At 39.6% G+C, this 22,690-nt stretch overlaps 1 protein-coding gene across 1 annotated transcript in view; it reads right to left on the bottom strand.

Annotated features, from left to right (window-relative positions):
• LOC131783576 (dynein axonemal heavy chain 8-like) overlaps positions 1 to 22,690 on the bottom strand; it is a 50,800-nt gene that overhangs the window by 4,992 nt on the left and 23,118 nt on the right. The window contains 42 exon segments of the mRNA XM_059100341.2: positions 221 to 294; positions 402 to 604; positions 700 to 818; positions 1,196 to 1,317; positions 1,872 to 2,062; positions 2,407 to 2,660; positions 3,369 to 3,473; positions 3,593 to 3,685; positions 3,964 to 4,053; positions 4,611 to 4,766; positions 5,229 to 5,384; positions 5,968 to 6,136; positions 6,590 to 6,717; positions 7,068 to 7,205; positions 7,756 to 7,842; positions 7,935 to 8,063; positions 8,742 to 8,909; positions 9,589 to 9,663; positions 10,146 to 10,247; positions 11,008 to 11,230; positions 11,436 to 11,662; positions 12,175 to 12,339; positions 12,735 to 12,888; positions 13,302 to 13,432; positions 13,674 to 13,796; positions 14,202 to 14,271; positions 14,960 to 15,032; positions 15,035 to 15,245; positions 16,398 to 16,516; positions 17,076 to 17,177; positions 17,180 to 17,288; positions 17,836 to 17,882; positions 17,885 to 17,957; positions 18,043 to 18,177; positions 18,632 to 18,774; positions 19,117 to 19,351; positions 19,763 to 19,903; positions 20,196 to 20,224; positions 20,227 to 20,436; positions 21,102 to 21,348; positions 21,653 to 21,814; positions 22,207 to 22,341. Of these exon segments, the coding sequence (XP_058956324.2) occupies positions 221 to 294; positions 402 to 604; positions 700 to 818; positions 1,196 to 1,317; positions 1,872 to 2,062; positions 2,407 to 2,660; positions 3,369 to 3,473; positions 3,593 to 3,685; positions 3,964 to 4,053; positions 4,611 to 4,766; positions 5,229 to 5,384; positions 5,968 to 6,136; positions 6,590 to 6,717; positions 7,068 to 7,205; positions 7,756 to 7,842; positions 7,935 to 8,063; positions 8,742 to 8,909; positions 9,589 to 9,663; positions 10,146 to 10,247; positions 11,008 to 11,230; positions 11,436 to 11,662; positions 12,175 to 12,339; positions 12,735 to 12,888; positions 13,302 to 13,432; positions 13,674 to 13,796; positions 14,202 to 14,271; positions 14,960 to 15,032; positions 15,035 to 15,245; positions 16,398 to 16,516; positions 17,076 to 17,177; positions 17,180 to 17,288; positions 17,836 to 17,882; positions 17,885 to 17,957; positions 18,043 to 18,177; positions 18,632 to 18,774; positions 19,117 to 19,351; positions 19,763 to 19,903; positions 20,196 to 20,224; positions 20,227 to 20,436; positions 21,102 to 21,348; positions 21,653 to 21,814; positions 22,207 to 22,341 (5,823 nt within the window).

Below are 22,690 nucleotides of genomic sequence, written 5' to 3'. Positions count from 1 at the left end.
AATTATAAAAGACACTTTCAGAGACTAACAACGAAACTTCATCATTTCAATCGCAGAAAAGCGGTAAATCTAAATGGAAAGAAGGATCGTGAACGCCAATTCTATTACCCGAAATATTTTGAATTTTCTCGGTAAATTGAGCTGTGTCTATATTTCCAGCCACGACAACAAAAAAGGGCACAAAAAAAATATTTTACATAGAGGGAAGAGCATAACATACCCCAGCCATAGACTGCTGAAGAAGTCTTCGGGCGTGAACTTCTTGCCCTTGGCCCATGGAGACTGCACGACACTCTACAAATACAACCATGAAACCATTCCACAAAAATTCATCTCTAACGCTAACTGCTACCCTTGAGTTCCAATGAACTTGATAATACAACAACAGACTTGTTACGTACCGATTCCCTTGCGTTTCGCCAGGTTCTCAATGGCACCTGTAGGGTCTGAGCCCATGGAGAGGAAGCAGATGAGTGGCGTTTGGGGATCACTCTCTTCCCATGTGGCTTCCAAGTTGAGAATGACGCCTTCAGCGTACCTTTCACCCATGGTGTCAGCTATGTACTTGCGGGCCTGGTGCAGCGTTCGATCTGGACACCATGACCTGCATAGGACCATTATCTTGGATTAGCATTGAGCATACACGGTCATTTCCCACAATAAATTAGATAAATTAGAATGAATAACACCCCTTCTTACCTGACTAGTAACAGTTTCCTGAAGGTATCCAGGGAACTATCGTATCCATCAGGAATGGTGCTCTCTTCAGGTGCGTCTTTATCGAACCACTGCTTCCAGCCGGAATCGTTACGACGAACCTTAAAGATGTTGTGCATTCCTTATCAGTCTTTAATAGCGGGGGCTTTTAACAATAATGGTATAAAAGAATCTACATTTCTTAAAAATCCTTAAAAAGAATATCCATCTCAACTGATCAAATTTAAATGGTCAAATTTAAGGACGAATAAACTATTTACTTCAGGCTTAAAGAGACTTTCTTTGTTGCCATTTTTAACCCTGTTTTCTTACTATAGCCATTCAAAAGTTGTAGATAGTCTCTAAGAGATTTATTCTGCTTCATTAGGAACAGTCGTTTTCCATCTTCGTAAGAGTCACGTTAATAATCTGCAGTCTTCTTCTCCTTGGCTACCTTTACCTTCATCTCCTACCTATTTTGTTTCGCTGTCTAACACACCTGGTCTAACACGCCTGAAAACTGAGGTAACTTGCTGAGCTCAACTAAGTTCAACCATGTCATGTCCATGATCCATTTGCTGGGTTTGGGTTGTACAGCCTTAAGATCAAGAGCCGCGCCACCTTAACCAGAACAATCACAGGTTATCACCCACTCTAGCGCTTAACCTTATTTTAGTTGTGTTTAACATGTTTGCGTTTTGACGACGTGACGTGACGTCATGAACTGGCTTTTAGGCCTTTTTCTCACCGCTCTTGCTTAGTTTAATACGTTTTCCCGCGCAACGAGTTACAGACTTGCTTTCCCGTGACCGGATGCATTTTCATCCGAGCTTTGCAACAGTTAAATCTCATTTACTTGACTTTTATATGTTTGGCAACGCTCACAAGTAACTTGTACAACTCTTAGGTTCTAACTAGCTTATCGTACTCTCAGTCCTTACATCGATTTTCAACTCAATAAGTTGATAGTTTGAGAAGTTCAACTAAAAACTACTGGACAGAATTAATACAAGGTGTTATAATAATAATAATAATAATAATAATAATAATAATAATAATAATAATAATAATAATAATAATAATAATAATAACAATAACAATAATACAAGAACCATAATTCTGTCTAGCCCGCTTGTCTCTAACTTCCTCCTTCATTTGTTCTTCTACACGCTTACCTTTTATAAGAGTCTGGAATTCCAGCACCTTAACCTTTCCGCCTTGAATATCAATCTTGAGGGCCAGAAGCAAGGTGAACAAAAACTTGTGGTTCTCGAATAGGCCACGACATGAATACTTGAACACCTCATACGTCAGAAACTCGATGATGTTCTGAATTCTTTTAGCTGGGATCGGTGACTTTTCGGACCTATCGGTGATTGGAAAGAAAAAAAACGTCAGTCTTGTCTTTGTTCAACTATGACCTCCCTCTCTGTTAAATAAACACATCACCATAACCTTATTATTTCAAAATTCCAAATTATTTCTTTAACATGAATCTTTTTACATGAATTTCCTCTTTTTTCACTGAAGTCTAAAACGAAACACGTGTCTCTGTCGCTCCTCCTTAGGTTGGCTGTGTCAGTAAGTCTGCTGATGATTTCAACATTCAGAGACCACTGTTTATCTGGGCGAAAGACGAACACAAAGATTAACCTGATTGAAGTTGAGAATTACAGTGCCCTTAATCTTACGAGTAATCACATCACTAACCTTGCCATGGACAAATCAAAGATTCCCAAGAACTGTTTCAGCGAAGTCTGGTACATAACATTCACCATACTCATCTCAACAATCAAAAAGTATAGAATGGAGCCGCGCGTAGCTACAGGACGAAACTCCTCACGAGCTAAGTTGATCTTGACTTCTGTCTCAGCAGCCACAGCAAGCTTCTCACTCACTTCCTCTGCTGTCTCTTTGGTGGTCTTTAGTACAGCTACCAGAGATTCGTCCTCAACTAACGAGCCCTATGGGAAAAAAAACTGCCAGATCAAATAATTTTTAAATGTAATAGACAGGAGCACCTTTTTCTCCATATCACCGCATTACATACTCGACAGGGTCGTTATGGCTCTCGGTGGGAGGAGATGGGGAGAAGGGCAGGGACGGCGCGGTACTGAGAGCGCTTGCCGTCTGTAACTGTGGCTTGTATTCAATTCTGGACCCTTGCATCCAGTGCGTATTGGTCAATATTGTTCTCGATTCTAATCCTTTCCCCGGCGTTTTCTCTCATATTCACCAAAGGTAACAGTCTAAATTACAAATCCCTTTGGAAACAATGAGAGAGGAGCCACTTTGCGCACACTCCACTACTAAAATTCAAGTTGCTACTAATTTTCAATTTTCCCTCCTAAAGGACCCGTTGTTAATATAAGATATAAAGACCCTCGAAAAACCACAGAAAACTATATAATCATGACCGAAACTGAGGCAATCCCAGAAATATCACGATTCGAGACAGATCATTCCACAGGTAAATGGGTTGGGAAATGACAATTAAAAAGAATTCTGTTGATTAGGAGTAACGAGTTAATAACACCAAACACTTTAACAAAATGATTTGTTAAGCAGTCTTCAGCAGTTCGAAGTACTTTTGTTTGCAAAGTGGTAGAAGAGCGTAAGTGATTCCGAATAAATTCTTTTATAACGTAACATTACACAGGAAACCAACTGACCTGAGTACTTGTCAGTCTGAACAACAAGTTATCCTCAAGCTCCTTCATTTTTCTTTTGTTTGACGTAACGTCCTCCATCAGTTTCACTCGCTCTGCTTCTAGTTCCTTGATTCAAAAGAACATTGGGAAACAGGCTGAAGAGATTAGAGAAGACTACAAAAGAACCTGAAACGTAAAAATGACATGCTCAATGGTGGTATTAAGCCATACGTCGCGCGGTTTACCTCTTTTTCTGTGTTGATAACTCTGCCGAGAAGCTGTTCTTCCAAGCCTTTCATTGTCACCGTGAAGTCAATAATGGCTGTTCGTGCACTGACCTAAAAGAGAGAGACAAGAGTCCTATTCCAGGCTTAAAATAACGAATTTACAGTTGGTTCAGGCGCCAGCGTGCGTTCGTCGAAATGTGAAGTTTGCAGGTTTTAATAACCTGAAAAAACGCACAAGAGTTGGCAGACTTTACAATGCGCACAATCAGGTCATTAAGGTATAGACTAACATTACAAAGCACGTTTAAACAATTGAATTTGGCTTCGCGAATCAACTGGCTGTGACGGAGGTATAAGACTGGTTGTTTACTGGTTTAATCTGTACGTACCTCAGGAGTGTATGACGGGTTTCCCAGTTTTGTCGTGATGTACATTCTGAAACCGCTCATGACATCACATTCTTTATCCCCCACTTTGACCTAGGAAATGGAAACGAAAAGATATTTACCAACGAGTTTGTTACATTAAAAAAGTTTTATCGTGCTGCGCAAGCAAGACTCGACCAAAAAGCCTTACAATTAACAGTGATCATGTTGTAGAAAAAGAGCCAAGAAACTACAGTTCTCATATTTCCAAGTTCGAAAATGCGGAAATTGCTCTCCGCTTATGGCGTGGGCTGCCTCGCAGAAGTAGCGCGCGCTCTTTTTCTTTGCGCGTACTTTAAATTGTATAAGATTGTGTCGTCATCATTTACTGACCGTTACTTGTCTTTTAAACACTTGAATGCTCTGAAGCGTTCTGAGAACCGGTCCACGCTTGACTCAAACAAAGACGTTGCTTCTTGGTATATAAGGTAAGCCATAAAATTTTCCACAGTGAACGTATTTATCTTAAACACGTTCATCGCAATTATTACTCCGCGGCACTTGTAACTAAGGTTATCAAAGTCGTCTTAATTTAGCTAAAACATATCTCATCTTGCTGGGTTTTCCTTACCAGTTCGGATGATTTTCTCTACACAAAAAAGTTTTCGAACCTTATACGTAGAACCAGACTTGATAAAGTTCTTCTCGAGCACATTATCCAAAGCAGGGTCCAACTCCTCTCCGACGTCCTCAATGAGAAGGGGCCTCCCAAGAGACAAAGAGTCTTCTAGGTGATTTCGGAAGTACTTGTGGTTGAGAGATGTCACCTAGTAAAAGCAGATTAAAAACCCTTTGAGAATACGATTAAGATCTAATACCTTTGTCAGTTAGAGAAACATTCCATGAGAGTGACACTGTTGGGTAAACTGTCAGCTTTAATGGCAATATGAATATTTTGTAGTGGAAATTTTAATCTCATTTTTAGTCAGAAGAAAATCTTGAAAAGCAGCTTCAGACTGCATAAATCAATAAAATGAGCCTTAAGCGTAAAAAATTCCACTTCATGTCCATTCTCGAACTTGCCTTTGTTGGGTGTATAACCCAGACAGGTAATTACACATGATCATTAAAATTGTTATCGTGTTCTTTAAGCTCCTCCATGGAATTAATTGCTTGAGTACCAGAATTTCTGCACGTGCTAAACGTTTAGAAAAGTCTTGAACTTTGAGTATACTTCTGATATCATACTATACTATAAACCTCTGAGAAATTTAACAATTTTCCCGCACCTGCAATTCATTTTCTTTCTCTCTACTCATGATCCAAGCCTTGCCTTGTGTTTGCGGGTCAATAAGAAGAGGATATCTCGTTGCCTTGGTAACAATGATACCATTCTGAATAGAGAGCTCGTCGCTAGGTAACCCGTGAAGATTCCACTCACCAATCTGTAAAGAGGAGCCTGGCTTACAAACTCATTAAATAACATAATAATCGATGCGCACAAAGGTTAAGAACGATTCTCATTTGACTCCCTTCCACCAAAAAGAAATAATCTCGACCACCTTCGAGTGCATAAACAACAAATTTCAAATACAGCCAAGGGACTCTCAAAATATTACTCTTCAAGGAATATTACAACGCCTAATATGAAATTTGTCGTTTCAATCCAATCAAGTCTCCTCCATCTTAAGTCAATTTTTCTAGTATTTTATTTTTGGCTTGTTGTTCTTGTATGTTCTTTTTCTTCCTTGAAAAATTTTCATTTTCAGGCATCGAAATAGAGCGAAATACATGGATCGCGATAAGGATTTACAAACAAAGGAGACTAAGTTGTGATTGATCTTGCATACTTTGTACTTATCCTGATGGTCGTACAGTTATGTACGCGATATTTTAAACCAATATGGGAGCAAGGTGAACCAATCCCAAAGCAGATCCGTATTGCTGGAAGACAAACTTTTGAAACTCGATGTATCAGATCTTTTGAACTCGATTAGTACACACTCAAAAAACAATTTCACCACACACCGTTGCGGCATCTGTTAGCATATTGATGAGATTCAGATTTTCTGAGAAGGGGATCTTGTTCTTCGTCATTTCCTTCTCCCACCTGCTCAGCAATAGGTTACGGAAGTTTTGGTTAAACGGTCCTAAGTATGAAAGGAAGCCTGTGGCCAGCAACACATCTCCAACGAGCCTAGAAGTAAATAAACCGACAAACATTCATTCCAACACGTTCTTATATTTAACACATATTCATCAAATATCAAAGGATTTTTCTGCACGGTCAAAGATTATTTACGAACGTTTACGTGGTAGTCAAAGAAAGATGTGCAAATTACATCTAAATTCTTCAAATCAAATGACAGCAACACAAGTACCTTATATTCGGGAGTTGTTTTTCATTGAGTGCAGTGAAGCCAAAAATAGTGATCGCTACAAAAATCTGAGCAAAGCCGGTAAATATCACAAATAGCTGCACTTACTTTACAGTTAAACCAAGCGCAGGGAAATAAAATTAAGTGATCACGTGCTTATGGATTTTAGTTTTGCAACTGATTGGTTGAGAATGTGGCGTGAGTTTTCTAGGCCAATCATAAACGTCATGAAGTAGAATCAATACAACAAATCTGCTTCCCGATTGTCTTACCTGCCAATTTGATCCTGAAACTCTTTACTCTGTTGAGTCCACCGAACCTTCTCACCTCCCAAGCCTGTAATGAGCGCAGAAGCAGCTTGCATTTTGTTCTTACATGATTCAGCATCGTCAAGCAACTCCTGTCGTAGTAATAAAAAGCCATTTTCAGAGGACATTTCAAGGATAAACTTCTTTTAAAAGCATCTATCTGGAGTAGTGTTCTGTCAATTATTCCATCACATCTTGATCGCTTTTTCTGCTGGTTCTGACATTTACTTTTCAGTTAATTTCTCCACACAGTAATTGAAACGACTAGCAGCACCTTGCAGAGACGAAATTGGAGACCTGCACGGAGCCCCATGATTGTAGATTAGTCTAATGTCAACACAGGAAACCGGGATGTGCTCCAGTCGTTCCACATAGCGATAGGCTCTAAACCAAATACCTAGAAGAATATTTTAAAATACACGTTAGTAGACGCCGTTGTCACCTGTTTCTCCCTGACAGCGGCATCGTACATTGCTTGCACTTTGTCCAGTTCCCGCTGCTTATCATCCAATTGAGCCTGTGCACTGTTCAGTTCAGCGGCAGCCACTTTGAGTCTTGCCTCCTGTACGACGAGATTAGCCTGGAAAAAACAGACACAATTAAAGAAATAACCCATTAAAAAAATAAATGCAAATGTTTCCTTCATTTCCTTCCAATGGCATGCTTTTGTTTGCCAGCGTGACGTGGTGTTTTCAAATATTTGTCCATACAGGAAACTTGTGTGAGTTTTGTTTTTTTGTTTTTCCTGATTGCGCGAATCTAAATTGTGAGTCATATCAAGTCTCTTAAATCTAATCACCGATCAGTGCCTAATGAGGGGACTCCAGTTGTGAGTTAATGCTCATGTGCAATTTAATAACCATAAAGCTTTTAGTGAGATAAACCAACTCTCTTGGATGCAGCCACTCAACTAGGCGGCTCCTCTCTCTTCTTGTGGCTCTTTCCTTCTTCTCTTCTCGTACAGCTTAGTTGGAATAATAAGCCATTCATCTTCAGAACTTCTTTACGCGGAATGACCGTAATACCTGTGTACCATTTCACTGCCTTGGGTCATTAATAAAGGCATTGAAGACAGTCTGCATAACAACAATAAAGGATCTAATATCTCCTTTTGCCCCTCCATAGCTTACCTTCAGAGGTAAAACCTCTTTGTTCACTTCATAGAAAAAAGCCATCGCACATGTCCACGAACACAATCCTGCCACATTGCCACAAACCTTTAAAAGAAAAACAGAGGAACGGAAAGTGAGTATTAAAAGGAAGCCCTGGACATTTCTGTAAAGCATTCTTTACGACCAAAGTGACAAACCTTTTTAGCAGTTTCTAAGTTGTAGTCTTCCATCGAAAGGTAGGGTTGAAGTAATTCAACAGCTTCCTCGTTGATTGTGTCTTTTGGAAAGTTTACTAAATTTTGAAGGAATCCTCCCTGACTCATAAGCTATACGAAAATTTGATACATTAGTGTTCATTCACTGTAACATAATAAAAAGTAAAAAGTCAAATAATAATAATATTAATCATCATTAAAATAATAACGATAAAAATAATAATGGTAACGAAAATAATAATTATAATAATAACTACGATAGTAATGATAATAATAAAAACAAGCTCTCTGTAAATTTCCCCTGTCACTTTGCTCAGCTTTAAGAAATCTCCAAATGACAAAATGTCAGCTTTCTTTTGATTTACTTCTTTTATTCAAGCCAGGACGCGGCCATGAGGTAAATTATCTTTTTCTTGTAAGATTGCATGGCGATCTGTGGCGAACTATTACTCTTATCTTCTTTTTTTGCATTAAGATTTTAGCACTTTTCTTTCTGTAAAAGAAATATAGATCAATACTAGAGCATAATTAGGAACAAACATAGAAATTTGAATCAGGTAAATCCAATCATAAGGCTCTTTCAACGAATTACTTACAAGTTGCTACAGCTCCAGATCGAGCATCCAATCGCTTCATGTTTTTAATATTGAACAGATTCAGTCAATAGGTGACCTTCAAGACAGAAGATTACCTCATTCCGAGTTACGATTTAATAACATATATGGCGAGGATAGTTGCAAAACCTAAACAATGTCTCACATCGTAGAGAGTAAATATGAATGGTGTCACCTTAAGAGATTCACTCCAACTGGGTGTAAGACACTGCCTCTCTGCATCATAGATAAATGGGGACACTGTACGTCTGAAGAGAAGTAACACACAGTCCATGATGCGCATGATCAAATGAGGTGGTTTGGCCAGTTTACGAACAGTAGATATGTCAGCAGCTTTGATAGTCTGGCGAGACAACAAATTAGTTACCATAGATAAGGAGCTTGAATTGCAGTTCGTTCCTGGAATTTTACTTGTCGTAAGGCAAAACAATAGGCTATAGAATAGGCAGTAAAACAAGCGCAAAACCACAAACGTGATAAAATACCACACCGAAATACCCACAAAATGTAATTCAAAACGGGTTTTAAATCGTAAAATTCCACCTAAGTACCCACAATATGTAAAATTTGAATTGGATGTAAAGTTATATTTTATAGGCATCAAACAATATTTTCGGCCAACCCTGTAACTATGTAGCAGTAAACTGGAATAATAAGCTCCAGTAAAATCCACTTTACAGGGATTGAAGAGTGTGTAAGACATAGGGCGTAGGAAGAGAAATGGTTAGTGGCTGAATTAGTGAGAACAAATTCAATTAGTGTATGGCAAACCTAAAGAGCATAAGGTCCTGTAAAATTAAAAATGTAACCGGTTGAGTCACGTGACACATCTTAAAGTTGTTCCGCCAAACCTCCCAGATACCGCTATTGGTGTTTCATAAGAAATTATATGGTCATAACGAATAGGAAGTCAGACAAGATCGTTTTTAAGGAACGAAGGACGGACATATAACAGAGGATAATGACGGAGTTCTGCCCTAATTAGCCTGAATACAAATTAACCACGCTCCATTTGCACCAACCTGTAGGGCTGACTCAGCTTCCTCCAGAGCTGGCTTGGCTGCTGACAGCTTCTTTTCCGCAACAGCTTTATCAGCCTAATTAAAAACGTTGCACTCGTTTTGTTTTCAATAATAACCTTTCACCGGCGACATACCTGACAATTTTTTCGCTAATCGCTGCGATCGACGTATAAAATCGCCGATATCTGGCATGTGAGATATAATATAGGCTATAAAATACGTGTGTCGCCAACTTTAAGACTGCCCGCTCGCTCACGGCTTGAATATGGGATGTTTTTTTTGGCAAAGGGCCATGCAAACTTCACAAGGTATTATCCAAGGTATACTTGCAATTGAAAAAAAAAGGAAAGGACATTCATATTAATGATGAGAACTAGATTGAAATTTACCATCGCTATGATATTCTACAGCGCCAAATTTCCAAACGTTTTCATTCCAAGTGATAAGGATTCACATCAGCAGTAAATGTTTACTCCGGCCAAAAGATCGACATTCGATCGAAAATGAGCAAATAAAGCCAACAACCTTGACTAACACAGACTAAATCAGGCACTTGCCTCAATTTCATCCACGATCGCTTGAGCTTTGTCTTTCACTTTCTGTACCGAGGCTTTAACTTTCTCGGCGGCTTGAGCACTAACGGTCACCTCCGCCAGTACCTAGGTAAATCACATGAATACCCCATGACTGCAGTGACGCAATAAGGCAAAGAGCAATACTTCAAAAACCAGTTATTTTGGCTATGCATTTTTTACTCGTTAAAGAATCGATGAAAATCGCAAAGGCATAACGGAAGAAGTTAATCATTTACTGAGAACGTTGGGCAAAGAAACGAAGTAGCGCTAAGCCTCAGCCAGTTATGATTTCGCGATAAGATACGCCATTCAGCCGAACTACCAAGAACTCGCTGGGAAGCCAGGCAACGACGAAAGCTTATACATGACATTCGTCTTGTAAAGTATTACAATATACGATATAAAAAACGTCCAGTGCAGAATGAGAAAGAAGATACATTTTACGCTCGGTCAGCTTACAGGCCGGTTATTTACACGAGGTTTAACCCAAACCACGGTTTTACGCAATCAGTGGGCCTCAGGTTTTCTCTATAAGAAGAGCTGATTTAATTTTATAAATTTCCTTCCACTGTTAGCTTTCGGTCCTCTTTACACTGTTCACAAAAATAAATTTTCAGATGAAAGATTCAGCTCAGTGACGATTGTTTAGGACGAGGTTTGGTTAAACAGTGGCTAAACTATGTATAGCTAACCGGCCCTACCAGTTTGGAGAATCTGCAACTTAGCTTCAGCCCCAAAAAATTGTACAGTTTGAGCCAAACCCGTACAATTTTCGAATTCGCAATCGGTATGACCGAGTCGACAATCACATCTACACGACAACACTTAAGGAATAATTATATACTTTGTCAGCCTTGACTGAGGCAACGGCGAGTTCCTTCTCTTTCACAACTAGCTCCTTTGCCAGCTCCGCCACTGAGGCACTGGCTTCAACCAGTTTATCAAGTCCAGTGTTCATACGGTTCGCAAGTTCGCCAATCTGTGATCTCTTCTCGGCGTAGATGGTTTTGTACCCGTCCACAAATGACAGGTACGATTTGGGAGTCACGTGTGTTTGACGACGGAACCTGGAAAGTGGCATAAGCAAATAAGAGATGAGACAAAAAGTTTCTTCATATCAGAACTAGTGTTAGAAATTTAAAGCCGGTTATTTGAACTTTGAGGAAGTATGTTGAAAATAAATCAACTATGAGTACCCATACCTCTGAGTCATAAAGTGACTCATAAGTTGGAAAATAAACGCAGTAGCAATACATTTTGACATTTCCTTGCCTTTCAAAATACTCGACGCAGGCCTCAGCCACTCCATCATGGAAGGTTCCCATGGTCTGCACCACACTATTCTTAATAGCCGCCGTGCACGTGATGTCGAACTTGGACAAGAAGTAGTCTGCCACTGCAATCAATGCATCCTTTGGCCAGCGGGTAAACCAGTCCATGGTACAACCACTGATCAAGCCGGGAAACTTCAAAGAGCGGTTTCGAAATTTCTCTCCAACCTGCAGTAAAATTTAATAGAGTACGAAATCGAGAACTACTGAAAAACGCCAATTTGAAAATAAGATGCAACAAATACTCTTAAAGGTAATCAAAATTAAGACATGAAAGGGAGCCGCTTTGACATTCTCTCACCCAGTTTAGGAGAGTGGTAAGGTATGGTAAACGATGGTTGAAATTGAGAACCTCTGAAAGTATCTATTTCTCGTAATCATTGCTCCGTTGTTGTGTATTGAGATACCGATCTGCTACTGTTCTACAATAAACACTTTTTAAGGGTTGAAAGTCGAACAATGCCAGAGAGGTACAAGTTACAATTCGTTTATCTTGCTTAAAATAATTGCTTTTTAAAATAAAACAATTTTCCGCTTCCACCAATTTCTACCGAGTCTTACAAACGAGTCTCCTGCATTACACTGTTGAACTGCAGCAAGCCAATAAGAGCCCTAAATTATTCCCGACGCTGCACCCCGTTTTTTTAAGGGACTTTAAGGAATCATTGAGTAAAACCTACGGGTGAAAAACATAAAACCACATGCAGATTCTTTCTGGAGCGCGAGATGAAATAGCTGTACAAGTTATCATTGGTTGGTGGAACTCGCGGCATCTCCTTCTTCATGACTCCGATGAGACCTTGAGTTATTTCGTCCAGCTCGTCACGAGCAAATAAGTTAGATACCTGACGATAGAAGAAATCATTGATGAAGCCGCATTTACGTTGGAAGTTATTCCTTAAGGTGTAGATTGAAAAATGTGATAAGTTTTTCCTTAAAACGTCCTCTATTTTACAGCCTGACTAGCCTCTATTGTAAAAAGGAGACTTGTCCGGGACTGGTATAAATAAATTACCAAGGAAATTATTAAAGGATAAAGAGAGAGAGTTCTTTTGTAGCAGTTTCCTTCGACAAATCCATGTGTTATTTTCAAATTTTCCTTATAACTGTATTTAGCATTCACAAGTCCACTTCCCAAAGAAAACTCACAACTATAAATAGGACATCAGTTTGAAAAAAATTCTACCAAAAGCAGTAACATTTGGAGGAAAGACCACAGCCGTAGTAAAACGCTTCATACCTCTCCGGAAGAAAGCACATTGTTCAGATATTCCAGGAAACTCTCATCTTTGATCTCATTATCAGTGAAGACAAATGTAATGCCTTTTCCTTCAGAGCCTGCGACACGGTACAGGTATTTAAGGTCCTCCATCAAGTTGCTGACATTGTATGACCTGCAAATTTGACCAACAGATGTGACGTTGAATTGACTGAGCACTTAGTAGCTATAGTTCAGTAAGAGTCTAGCAGCAGTGCAAAAACCTGCGATGAGCTTTCGTCCTAGGACGCAAAACTAGCGTTAAACTAAACTAAACTAGTATTAAAAATTTGTAAAACTGGCTGGCCAGGGAATGGTCACCTCTTCTAATTTCCAGAAAACGAGACCCTACCCCCACCACCACTCTCTTACCCTTTGAAAACCATGACCAATAAATCTCAAACCTGTAAAGTGAATTGAATGGGCAATAAAGCTTGAATCAGTTCATGAAAAGAGAGAAGTTATTTTTTTTATTGCACATATGTAGACTTTTAATCCCGTGAATGCTGCAAAACAAAACCCAGTCGTAACAGTTGAGTATTGCTTCACCTTGTAAGTGTAATCTGGAAGATTTTGTATCCAGCGATAAAAGAGGCTAGTCTTGTAAGAGATTGTTTGCCAGACCCTCCTACTCCAACAAGAAGGGCGTTGCCACACGGTGTGCGGATAATACGGGAGATCTGATAAGAAAAAACAGTTTGAATAGCCCACGTGGCGCACAGAACAGTACGAAAAGTATCTAGGTTTTGAACATTCGGATCTGCACTATCTGATGTGAAACAGATAATTATACCACATACAGGCAGATGAATGTTCATCTCAACTGAATGTCACATGAAGTCATGGTTAAGAGGACAAATTGGTTCCTCTCTCGTCTATCGCAAGGCTTTTTGTCCCACCACATGGGAAAACAAAGTTTACCTTTACGAGATGAGTCATTGCATCTTTGAAAAACACCAGATCTAGGTTTGCTCCTCGAACGGTATCGTTATACATCGCCATGTACTGGCCTAGCTTCTCATTCAAAAAATCCAACGTCGGCACCTGCAAAACACAAGAGCCACTATAGCAATGCATGTCTTTTTCATTTGCAAGGTGTTTCAAGAACAGGGTTCAAAACAGGGTACTCAAAAAACCTTTACACACCACAGTGCTATACACATGATAGTTATTTAAGATTTATAAGCATGTTTATCGCGGATGGCTGCAAGGACTGTGCCCTTCGAAATCAGAAACGTCATAATTTGAGTTTTCTATAGATCTTACCGTAGATTCTGATATGATTACATTAGTCTATAACAATTAATTTCATTTCAATTGTACTTTAAAATTAAATGTCCCCAAAGCAGTTCGTTACTCAGGAATAAAATAGTGTCTTTTAGCGGCCTATTTCGCATGGTAGCTGACCTAGTCTTGGTGACATCTAGTCTCGTGCGCTCTTTAATTTACCATTTCGTAAATCTTGGGTGCATCCAAATCGGCATCTTCTGTTTCCTCTCCTGTCGGTTCTGGTGCATCCCTGAAAAAAAATTCACCTTTTTATCAAGAATTTCCAGGCGTTATAGGCATGAGCTTTCGATGCTTTCATCCAGATTAGGATAGTGCCTACAAGTTCATCGCCATATACCATGTATGGTAAAGTATAACGTCCGTAAACAGTACTATATTGGTGCTAAGTGTTCTAATCAACAAGTGGCTGCAATTCGCTGGTGAAAGGTTTACATTTTATTCTAAAATATTGGTATAAATATACCACAAACTAAGACTATATAACAGCAAAATGGTGATATGGTAAAAATGGTACGTTGAAGCCACAGGACGCTCTCTATCGCAACAGTTATGGTGGCTGCGACAGAAATTTGATGCAAAATTAAGCCACAGCGCTAACACCAAAGACAGCTGTTCTGGTCTTGATAAGCCTCAGCATAGCAAAATGATGAAAACAGCCAGATAAATATTCAGAATGTGAATAACTAACAAACAGTGCAAAAAAAAACAACAACAAAAACAAAAACAAATCAAAGGACAGTGAGTAACAATTAATAAACAGAGCTAAGGCGAGGAATAAAACCCTTATCGATCGTTACATTACAGCTCAGACTAAAAGAGTTCTTTTCAGTTCAGTAAACAAGATCACTCTCTCAACTTAACACCAAATGTTTCAGTTGACTCACCAACTCTTCGAAGACCTATTTCTACGTACACACCTGAGAAAATCAACGAAGTAAGGTTCGTCCATCAATTGTTCCACACCTTCCTCGCCCATATGTTCCTCAATTACTTTGTTACCGTCTTCTCAAACCACTTGCGGTCGGCGTCGTTCGTGAAGCGATCGGCTATCACTCGAGTACACTCGTGTTTCCACAACGCGAGAGCAAGCTTCCTAGTGTTGACTTCTTCTCCAGCTACGTTTAGCATGCCTTCCCATATACGTGACAAGTCACGCAGGTTGAAAATATAGTGGAACTTGGCGGGTGTAGGTAGCATCTTGTCCTAAAGTAAGTCAAAGAATGGTTACTACTCCAACACTGAATGGGAGCAGGTTTCAAGAGATCCAAAATCTCAAGAACTGAATAAAGGAGGCTGGAAAGGGTTTTTAGATGCACGCGCGCGCACAATCTACACACGCCACCACTAAGATGCACGCGTCAGATGAGTGAATCAAAATCAGCACACCAGAAGTTAAATGTTGCTTGAAATTGCGCGAACCGGAAATAAAATCTGCGAAATACATTTGTTTCTAGCTCGAAATTTTGTTCGGATGACCTATCTTGATTTTTTGCATGCACGCACCATTCACGATGGCACGTCAAATATAAAAGTTTCGGGAAAAATATCCAGTAGAATTTTCTGTAAGCCATAAATCGCATTTTCTTTAAATATATTTAATTCTATTGGATAAATTATTTCCATACTGTCTGAAAAGTTAAAGAATTTAGGGAACTTTCCAACAAAGAAATAAAAATGGTAGGTCACCGAATTAGTTTTTCAGATAATTTACAAAAACTAAAATTTAGTGGACGTTTTTGTGGACCCTGTACGTTGCCATGGTAACTGCTATGACGTCACAAGAACTCTCAAAGTATAGCCCAGCAATGGAGTTGCAAGTTTGCCCACCACATTAAATATCCTTCTTTGTAATTTTCCATCGTTTCACAAACACTGCAACACGAAAAACCCTTTCGAGCCTCCTTAAGACCGTGTAGAACAACGAAACGATAAAGCATACTGCTTCTCCCTTGTAGGGGCTGCTTAGCTGAATCCGAACGCTATTTTTTTAGGTTCATCACGAGTTACTTGACAGCATTTTACACTCCCGGAGTGTAAATGGTGCTAATTTAGCTGAGCCCTGCTAAGACCAAAATTGCACTCCACTCAGTTCACTTATCACTACTTATTTTCAGGTAGCAACTTGCAATAGCTTTCATGTAAGCTGGGTTTACAAGCAATTCATGGCTGTATTTGGTGCTCTTGATTTGTGCTTGGCTTGTATACCTCATTCATAGTTAGATAACAAACAGAACATTGGATGTGTACCAATTCAAAGTTAAAATTAATATATCCACCACGGCCGTGCAATAACCTTTGCATCTTCTGTGGAGATAATAAAATGTAAGTCGTCTTACAGAGCCAAGAGTTTCTTACTTTGGTTTTCTGCCAAAGAACCCTTGTGCAGGCGACGAGCTGATCGACGATATCTTTGCAACACTTCATGATCTGAGAATCGGAGCTGGCCACCAAAAATACCCAGTAACCAATGACACCTTGAATGGGAGGACTCGTTAGCTATTAAGCGTAAGATCACTCACTTAGAGACAAAAAAAATTTAATTTTTAAAAGGCATTACAAATAACTAATACATTAAACAACCACTAAAAAGTTATGTTGGAAAGTAAGTTGGCAGGGAAAAGGTAAGGATATAAAACTGCGCATCCTTAGTTAACTTGGACAGACTAACTTTACAAGCTCAATTTTATTTTCAGTATTCAACAAACTGTGAAATTAGACCAAGGTTATTCTTTTTGGCCTATAGCAAGTTGAGTGTATGACCGATAACGTGACATCATTACCATTTAAAAGTTTCAATCGTTCAAAGCTGAATTTTCCTAAGAGATTTTTGCTTCTCACAAACGTGTCGCGATAAACGAAATTGATACCTTTCACTAACTAATGCCTTTCTGAGTTTTACCAAAGTGCGTGCTGAACCGCAACTTGAGGGCCTAAACGAAGTGTTCTTTACTGTAAGTTAGGTAACAACATGCATCAATTTGGCAGAAGAACACTTAATGTGGTTAAGACTGTCAAACTTTCAAGAATACTTACCAATATATTTATCTATAGACGCATTTGAAGGCAAGGTACAGTTGAAGATGCTAAACTGACGCTTGAGCCTCTCAGGAATATCATTCCTTCCTCCTCCTGGTGGATCATGGCCGCAATAAATTGAATGTCCACGATGTGTGTGAATTCGCCAGGCTTCTCCAGATTATAAAATCCTTGTTGCTCCATTACTTGACGCACGATCTCGTTTGTTACCTAAAAAGGCACCCGAAGGGTATCGCTAAGTGAGATCAGCAGTGAAAGAGGTGTATTCATCTTGTTCTTGTTGGGGAACAACATTTCCTTTGAAGTCTGACTTATCTCTTTTTTCCCCTGCATTTTCTGATTAACTTCATTATCAACGGGGCTAGCACTTTTCTGTGAGACCCAAAAAAGTCACATGACCAAGTTGTAACTGAATTTGCTTTTGCAACTGAGTTAGAGGTGGCAAGAGAGTTTTTAAAAATCCCTTGGAGAACATGGTGGGGGTAGTACCAGTGAATTCACGGATTGATTTAGGACACTTAATCTTAACCGCGCATATATGTAATCATTACATTAATTTCCGAAATCTAAGAGATTCGACCGAAGGGTTGCACTGACGCCTAGAACAAGCGCGCGGATAAAGGTCTAACTCAGAATAAGGTAAATACGAAATGGCAAGATCAAGCACGTGGCACATCTCAGAGATTTAAATGTGCCAACGATATAAATGGCGGCAAAGCTCTAAATGGTGACCTAAAATATATAAGAACTAGCTAACCTGATCACCCCATTCATTTATAATAGGCATATTGACGTCATCGATAAGCAGGTCATTTTGCGCCCCGCCGGTGGTCCGTACGTGGTACCCACGCGTTTGTCCACGTAGCTCTCGATTGTACGCTATAAAAGGAGCAAAATGCGGTCAGAGTAAGCTTGGAACTATTATTTGGAAGCTAAAGATAGATCTGACAATGAGTGAACTGACCTGGAAGAGTAAAGGTGTGGTGGCAGAAGAGAAGTTGACGCTCTTACTCATGTGCACTTCAGGGTTGTATTTGGCAAGGTAACCTTTGATCATCACTGTCTTTGCTGTACCCTGTTCCCCAATGAGCAGTACTGCCTTTTAAAAAAGGAAGCGAAAATCTTAATCTAACTTAGTGTCAAGCTTTCTTTTTCTTGTCGGTTGAGTACACCCGAATTTACACTACCAGGTTTTCTTTAACGGGTGCCCGTTAAAGAAAACCAGGTAATAAACCCGGTGTTTTCCAACAGGTTTTCTGTGCAGCTGTGAACAGTTGTCTATCCATGTAAAATCACCTCGCCGGACACGGAAATTACGGTTTTTGAACAAGGCGAAACTTATCGAGGACCTAAGAGTCGTCAGTTTAAACTCTCGAATAGCTCTTTTTGTAATTAAGGTTTAAGCTTTCGTTCAGCTTCCAACAGAAAAGTGAATAAAATTTAAAAGTTGACTGATCTGGCCGAAAGAATGCAAATAATAATGAAATCTCTTTGAAATCTAAGTGGTCCAACCTTCCAGAAGTATATTGGGGTAAACACACTAAAGCACGAACCTTGCTCTGCTTGGCGATAGTTTCCATAAGGAAGCTGGTTCTGACATTGTCAACATTTGGTACTAAGATGGAGGAGTACTCGGGTTTGTAATCAGGTGGGTAGTTGTACTCTTGAACTCGGTTCAACCAGTGTTCCCAATTACCTAACAGTACAATTAACAACACCATCAGCTTTGGACATTTCTACCCAGGATCTGAAATACCTATTTTCAACAATTGTGTTATGTAAATCAAAAAACAACTTTTATATCATGTACATAAAATGTTGATTATAATAATTTCCCACATTCTCAATTACGAAGATATCTTACCGGCCGTAAGACTAATGCCTTCAACGACACCAAATTTCAAAACCGTAACAACCTTTATTAGGCGCTTAAGACGAGTCTATTTGTGCATGTTTCAAAGTTTACTATTTACTTTAGGCGTAGATCTTAACAATCAATTTTTGTGTTATGGGAAAGTAATAAATAACCGGTGCTCACCACAGTTGTCTACCACAAACTCAAAGATGGTGTCCTGGCTTCCTGCGTCGATATCAGGCAGAGCAAGCTTTCCGTGTTTGACAAGAAACTCCTCCATCTTGGCACGGTCTTCTATCTCCAGCAGAGCACCCACTCCCCACATGAGAGCAAAAACGAAAAGTCGACTTAAGTGGTTTGGTTTAAGAACACCGTGTTCCTCTTTGCTTGGAATAAGACCCTCCAGTATGTCGATACACTGCAAAATGCGAACAAAAACAGCCGTTATAAGGAATGGATTGAGTTATCTTGCTGTGGTGCTGATGTTCATGGGTCTCAGCGACCCTTCATAAGTTTTATTTGTCTACGACGTTAGTCCCCAGCAAGTATCAACCAGACCAGACAAGTGGAAGTGTGTATAGTATGGCTTAAGCCAACCAACATTGCCATCCATCTGAAGATTGACCGATGAAAACGTGAAAAAGATAAAGAATCCTTAAATTGAAGAACAGAGAAAACGTGCTCTCCGTCACGGCATCCTTTTTGGTGCTTTGAAATTTAAATACGCCGAGTAAAATGAGCCCCCCCTTACTTTAGAAGCCCTCGAAATTGATAAGCACCCCCCCCCCCTTCACGTAGGAAATTTACGTTGAGAGAGCTGCACAGTTACCTGTTTGATGACGTTACATTCCAACACCTCCATCTTTGGAGAAAGATTCTGCTTGACGTAAGTGTAAACCTCATCAAAGATGCACTCAAACAACGGTTCCAACACGTCATGTTCCTGCACTTCTCTCTTGTTCAGCCAAGCCTACGTAGGTTTAAGAATCAAACAATAAGTCAACCAGGAAAGCTGGACAATGAGGGCGATTTTGTTTTTAAGGATGGAAATATGGTGGATTGTTTGACAAGTCATGGTTGGCGCCAAACTCAGGGTAACAGAGAATCGATGCGTCCTCTTTGATTCTTTCACTTGTATATATATAAATAAAATTATACAAATATATATACACACACACAACAGTTTCATCTACAAATTGTTAAACGGAATATTTTTTCAGCTTTTTTTAACAGAGGACGTTTCATTGAGAAAAGTGAAGCACCTTGACTATTGGTCTCCAGTCCATAACGAGGAGCTCATGTACACCATTCCATTACGCGATACAGTGGCAGGTGAAGCATTATCTATGTTGTGTGGCTCAAACACAACTTTACATTGAGGTGACATAGGGATTCGGTCCCCGTTGGCTAGTGTAAGTGTCTTGTTATCGTCCAGAACGCTGTTCAGGTTCTCGATCCAAATGGCATCCACAGGACCATCTAGTACGATCCAAATGTGTTCCCCTGCAAAAATCCCGCATTAGACCCAAGAGAGCTAATTAGCCATTAACAGTAGAGTCAATCTACATTGTGAAAGGTAAATTCCTCCATTCGCTCTGACGAAGGGCTAACGCTCGAAACGTCAGCTTTGAAGCTCAACTCAGTTGATAATACTAAATTAGCCTGCTATACTCTCCCACCGACGCAGTACTACAGTTTCTTTAGAAACTTGCCCCCTGTGTACATTGTGAAAGGCTTTTTTTTTCATCGTGCTCGAATGAACGAAACTGAAGCGGTCAGTTTTACCGTTAACGTGAAGCAACTCATCGTCATAATGCGCCAATCACAGCTGCTGACCAATGCGAAGCCGCTTTTACGCGCTGTTACGAGTTGCCATTTTATTTCAGTGCCAGAATAGGAATAACAGCATGGATAAATTTGTGAAACGAACGATTATACTTCATAATTATTTTGCCCAATTCTCTGTGGTTTCATTACAAAGGTTAGACATGGGAAAAAGGAAATTCTTAGTTCTTTCAAAGTTGGATGGATTTGGTATAACTTTACCACATTCGCGTTTCGTGGTCAAGTTGAAGATAGTTTTCCACAAAACAGAAATTACTTGGTCATAAAATTACATTTGATGCGCAATTTGAAGAATACCTAAAGAGTAGCTCGTGGACACAAACCTTTCTTTGCCTTTAGCGTTTTTCGCCACAAAGTAGAGAATATGCCATCTGTCCAGTCATTAGTCGCTACATCCAACCTGCCAAACATCTGCGGCGCAGTGATAGCCTTCGGGTTCATACGCATCTCCCGATGTGGAGCACCGCAGTCACCCATGGCCTTCATGAGGATGTTAATACAAACTGACTTGCCGGCTCCACTTGGTCCCAGGGTCATCATTCCATGACGAACACGCTGAGTTTCGTAGAGCTAGGATGAACAAAAAAACCAAAGCAACAGCTTGCGATGATTAAAAACACAAATCCTTTTCAATGCAAACATAGACTAATGGAAATCCTAAAAAAGCCAAGTCTTAAAAACTAAACGATACAAAATGTCCCTATTTTTGTCATGTTTCAACACGTTTCCATGCAAATCACGTTACAACTGCGGTAAAAAATGTGTCTAAATGTACCCACATTAACTAGTTATCTGGGAATGACCTGGTATAAATGATTTCTTCAAAAAAAGTAGGTTCAAGGCTAAAAATTTTCCTCAAGATATTTGCCGATACCTGGATTAGTTTGAGTATCCAAGGAGGATGGAAGATCAGTCCTGCCTCTTCAACGTGTTTCTGAATCATTTCTTCAAGTTCAGGGTAACCAGCCTTGTCCAAGACTATTCCAGGGAACAAATCATTGATCAAACTCAGAAAAAGGGGTTCGTCCTCGTCCACCTAAACACATAAAACCAAAAGTACAATGTTTGTGTTCAAAGTTCAGAACAAGTTTTAGACTTTTTCTGAATCCTTTCACGGATTTTCACCACTCAAATCGCATGGCCTGAACATTCATATGTGGGAGGTTTGCCACAAAATTAGTATCATTCAAATATTTCAGTTGTCAGTTCAGTAAATTCAGAAATCGTGCCGAGCTTTCACCTAGCAATTTGGCAACAGTTGCAGTTATTTTGAGCATTTTATTTCAGTAATTAATTTTCAGTTTTCACTATTTTTTAAAGCTCTTGAAGACTCCCGAATTCAATACCTCTTCAAGTCTTCAAGTCTCGGAACAAATCAAGTCAACACGAACGATCTCGTTTATTCTGTTCGTATTACATGCATCTTACCAGTTTGGATAGGTTCATATCTCGTAGTACTCTCATTACAGTGGTACTTTCACTATCCTGTGGGTTGGCTCGTTTAGCAGCACCCAAAGTACGCAGCACTGACAAGATGTTTCGCAAACCAAAGTCGTAGTGAACCTACACATTTTCAGTTGGGAAACAAATACTTCAATCCATGGAATCGTTACTTTGCACTGAAATTCTGGACACGAACTACATGATGAGGTCAAATTATTGAAGCTGCTGGTATCAAAATCAGATTTCCCATACAGCCCTGGTAGCCCTTGTCATAAAGAGTGCAACAACCTGACTTTCATTTCAAATTGAGCAAAACAATTTAAGTTGAAAGGAGATAAGACTAAAAACTACACGGCACCAATTTTCTCCCTTTCACCAGGTAAATGGCAAACATTTAATGATAACCCAAGTAACAAAAGCTTATCTTATAAGCACCAGTCTCTTAAGGTAGTCAACATAGTAATTGAAA

The sequence above is a fragment of the Pocillopora verrucosa genome, chromosome 6 (genome assembly GCF_036669915.1).
Source record: "Pocillopora verrucosa isolate sample1 chromosome 6, ASM3666991v2, whole genome shotgun sequence".
Taxonomy (NCBI): Eukaryota; Metazoa; Cnidaria; class Anthozoa; order Scleractinia; family Pocilloporidae; genus Pocillopora; species Pocillopora verrucosa.
Note: the sequence above shows the minus strand (reverse complement) of the source record. Positions and strands in the feature narration are given on the sequence as shown.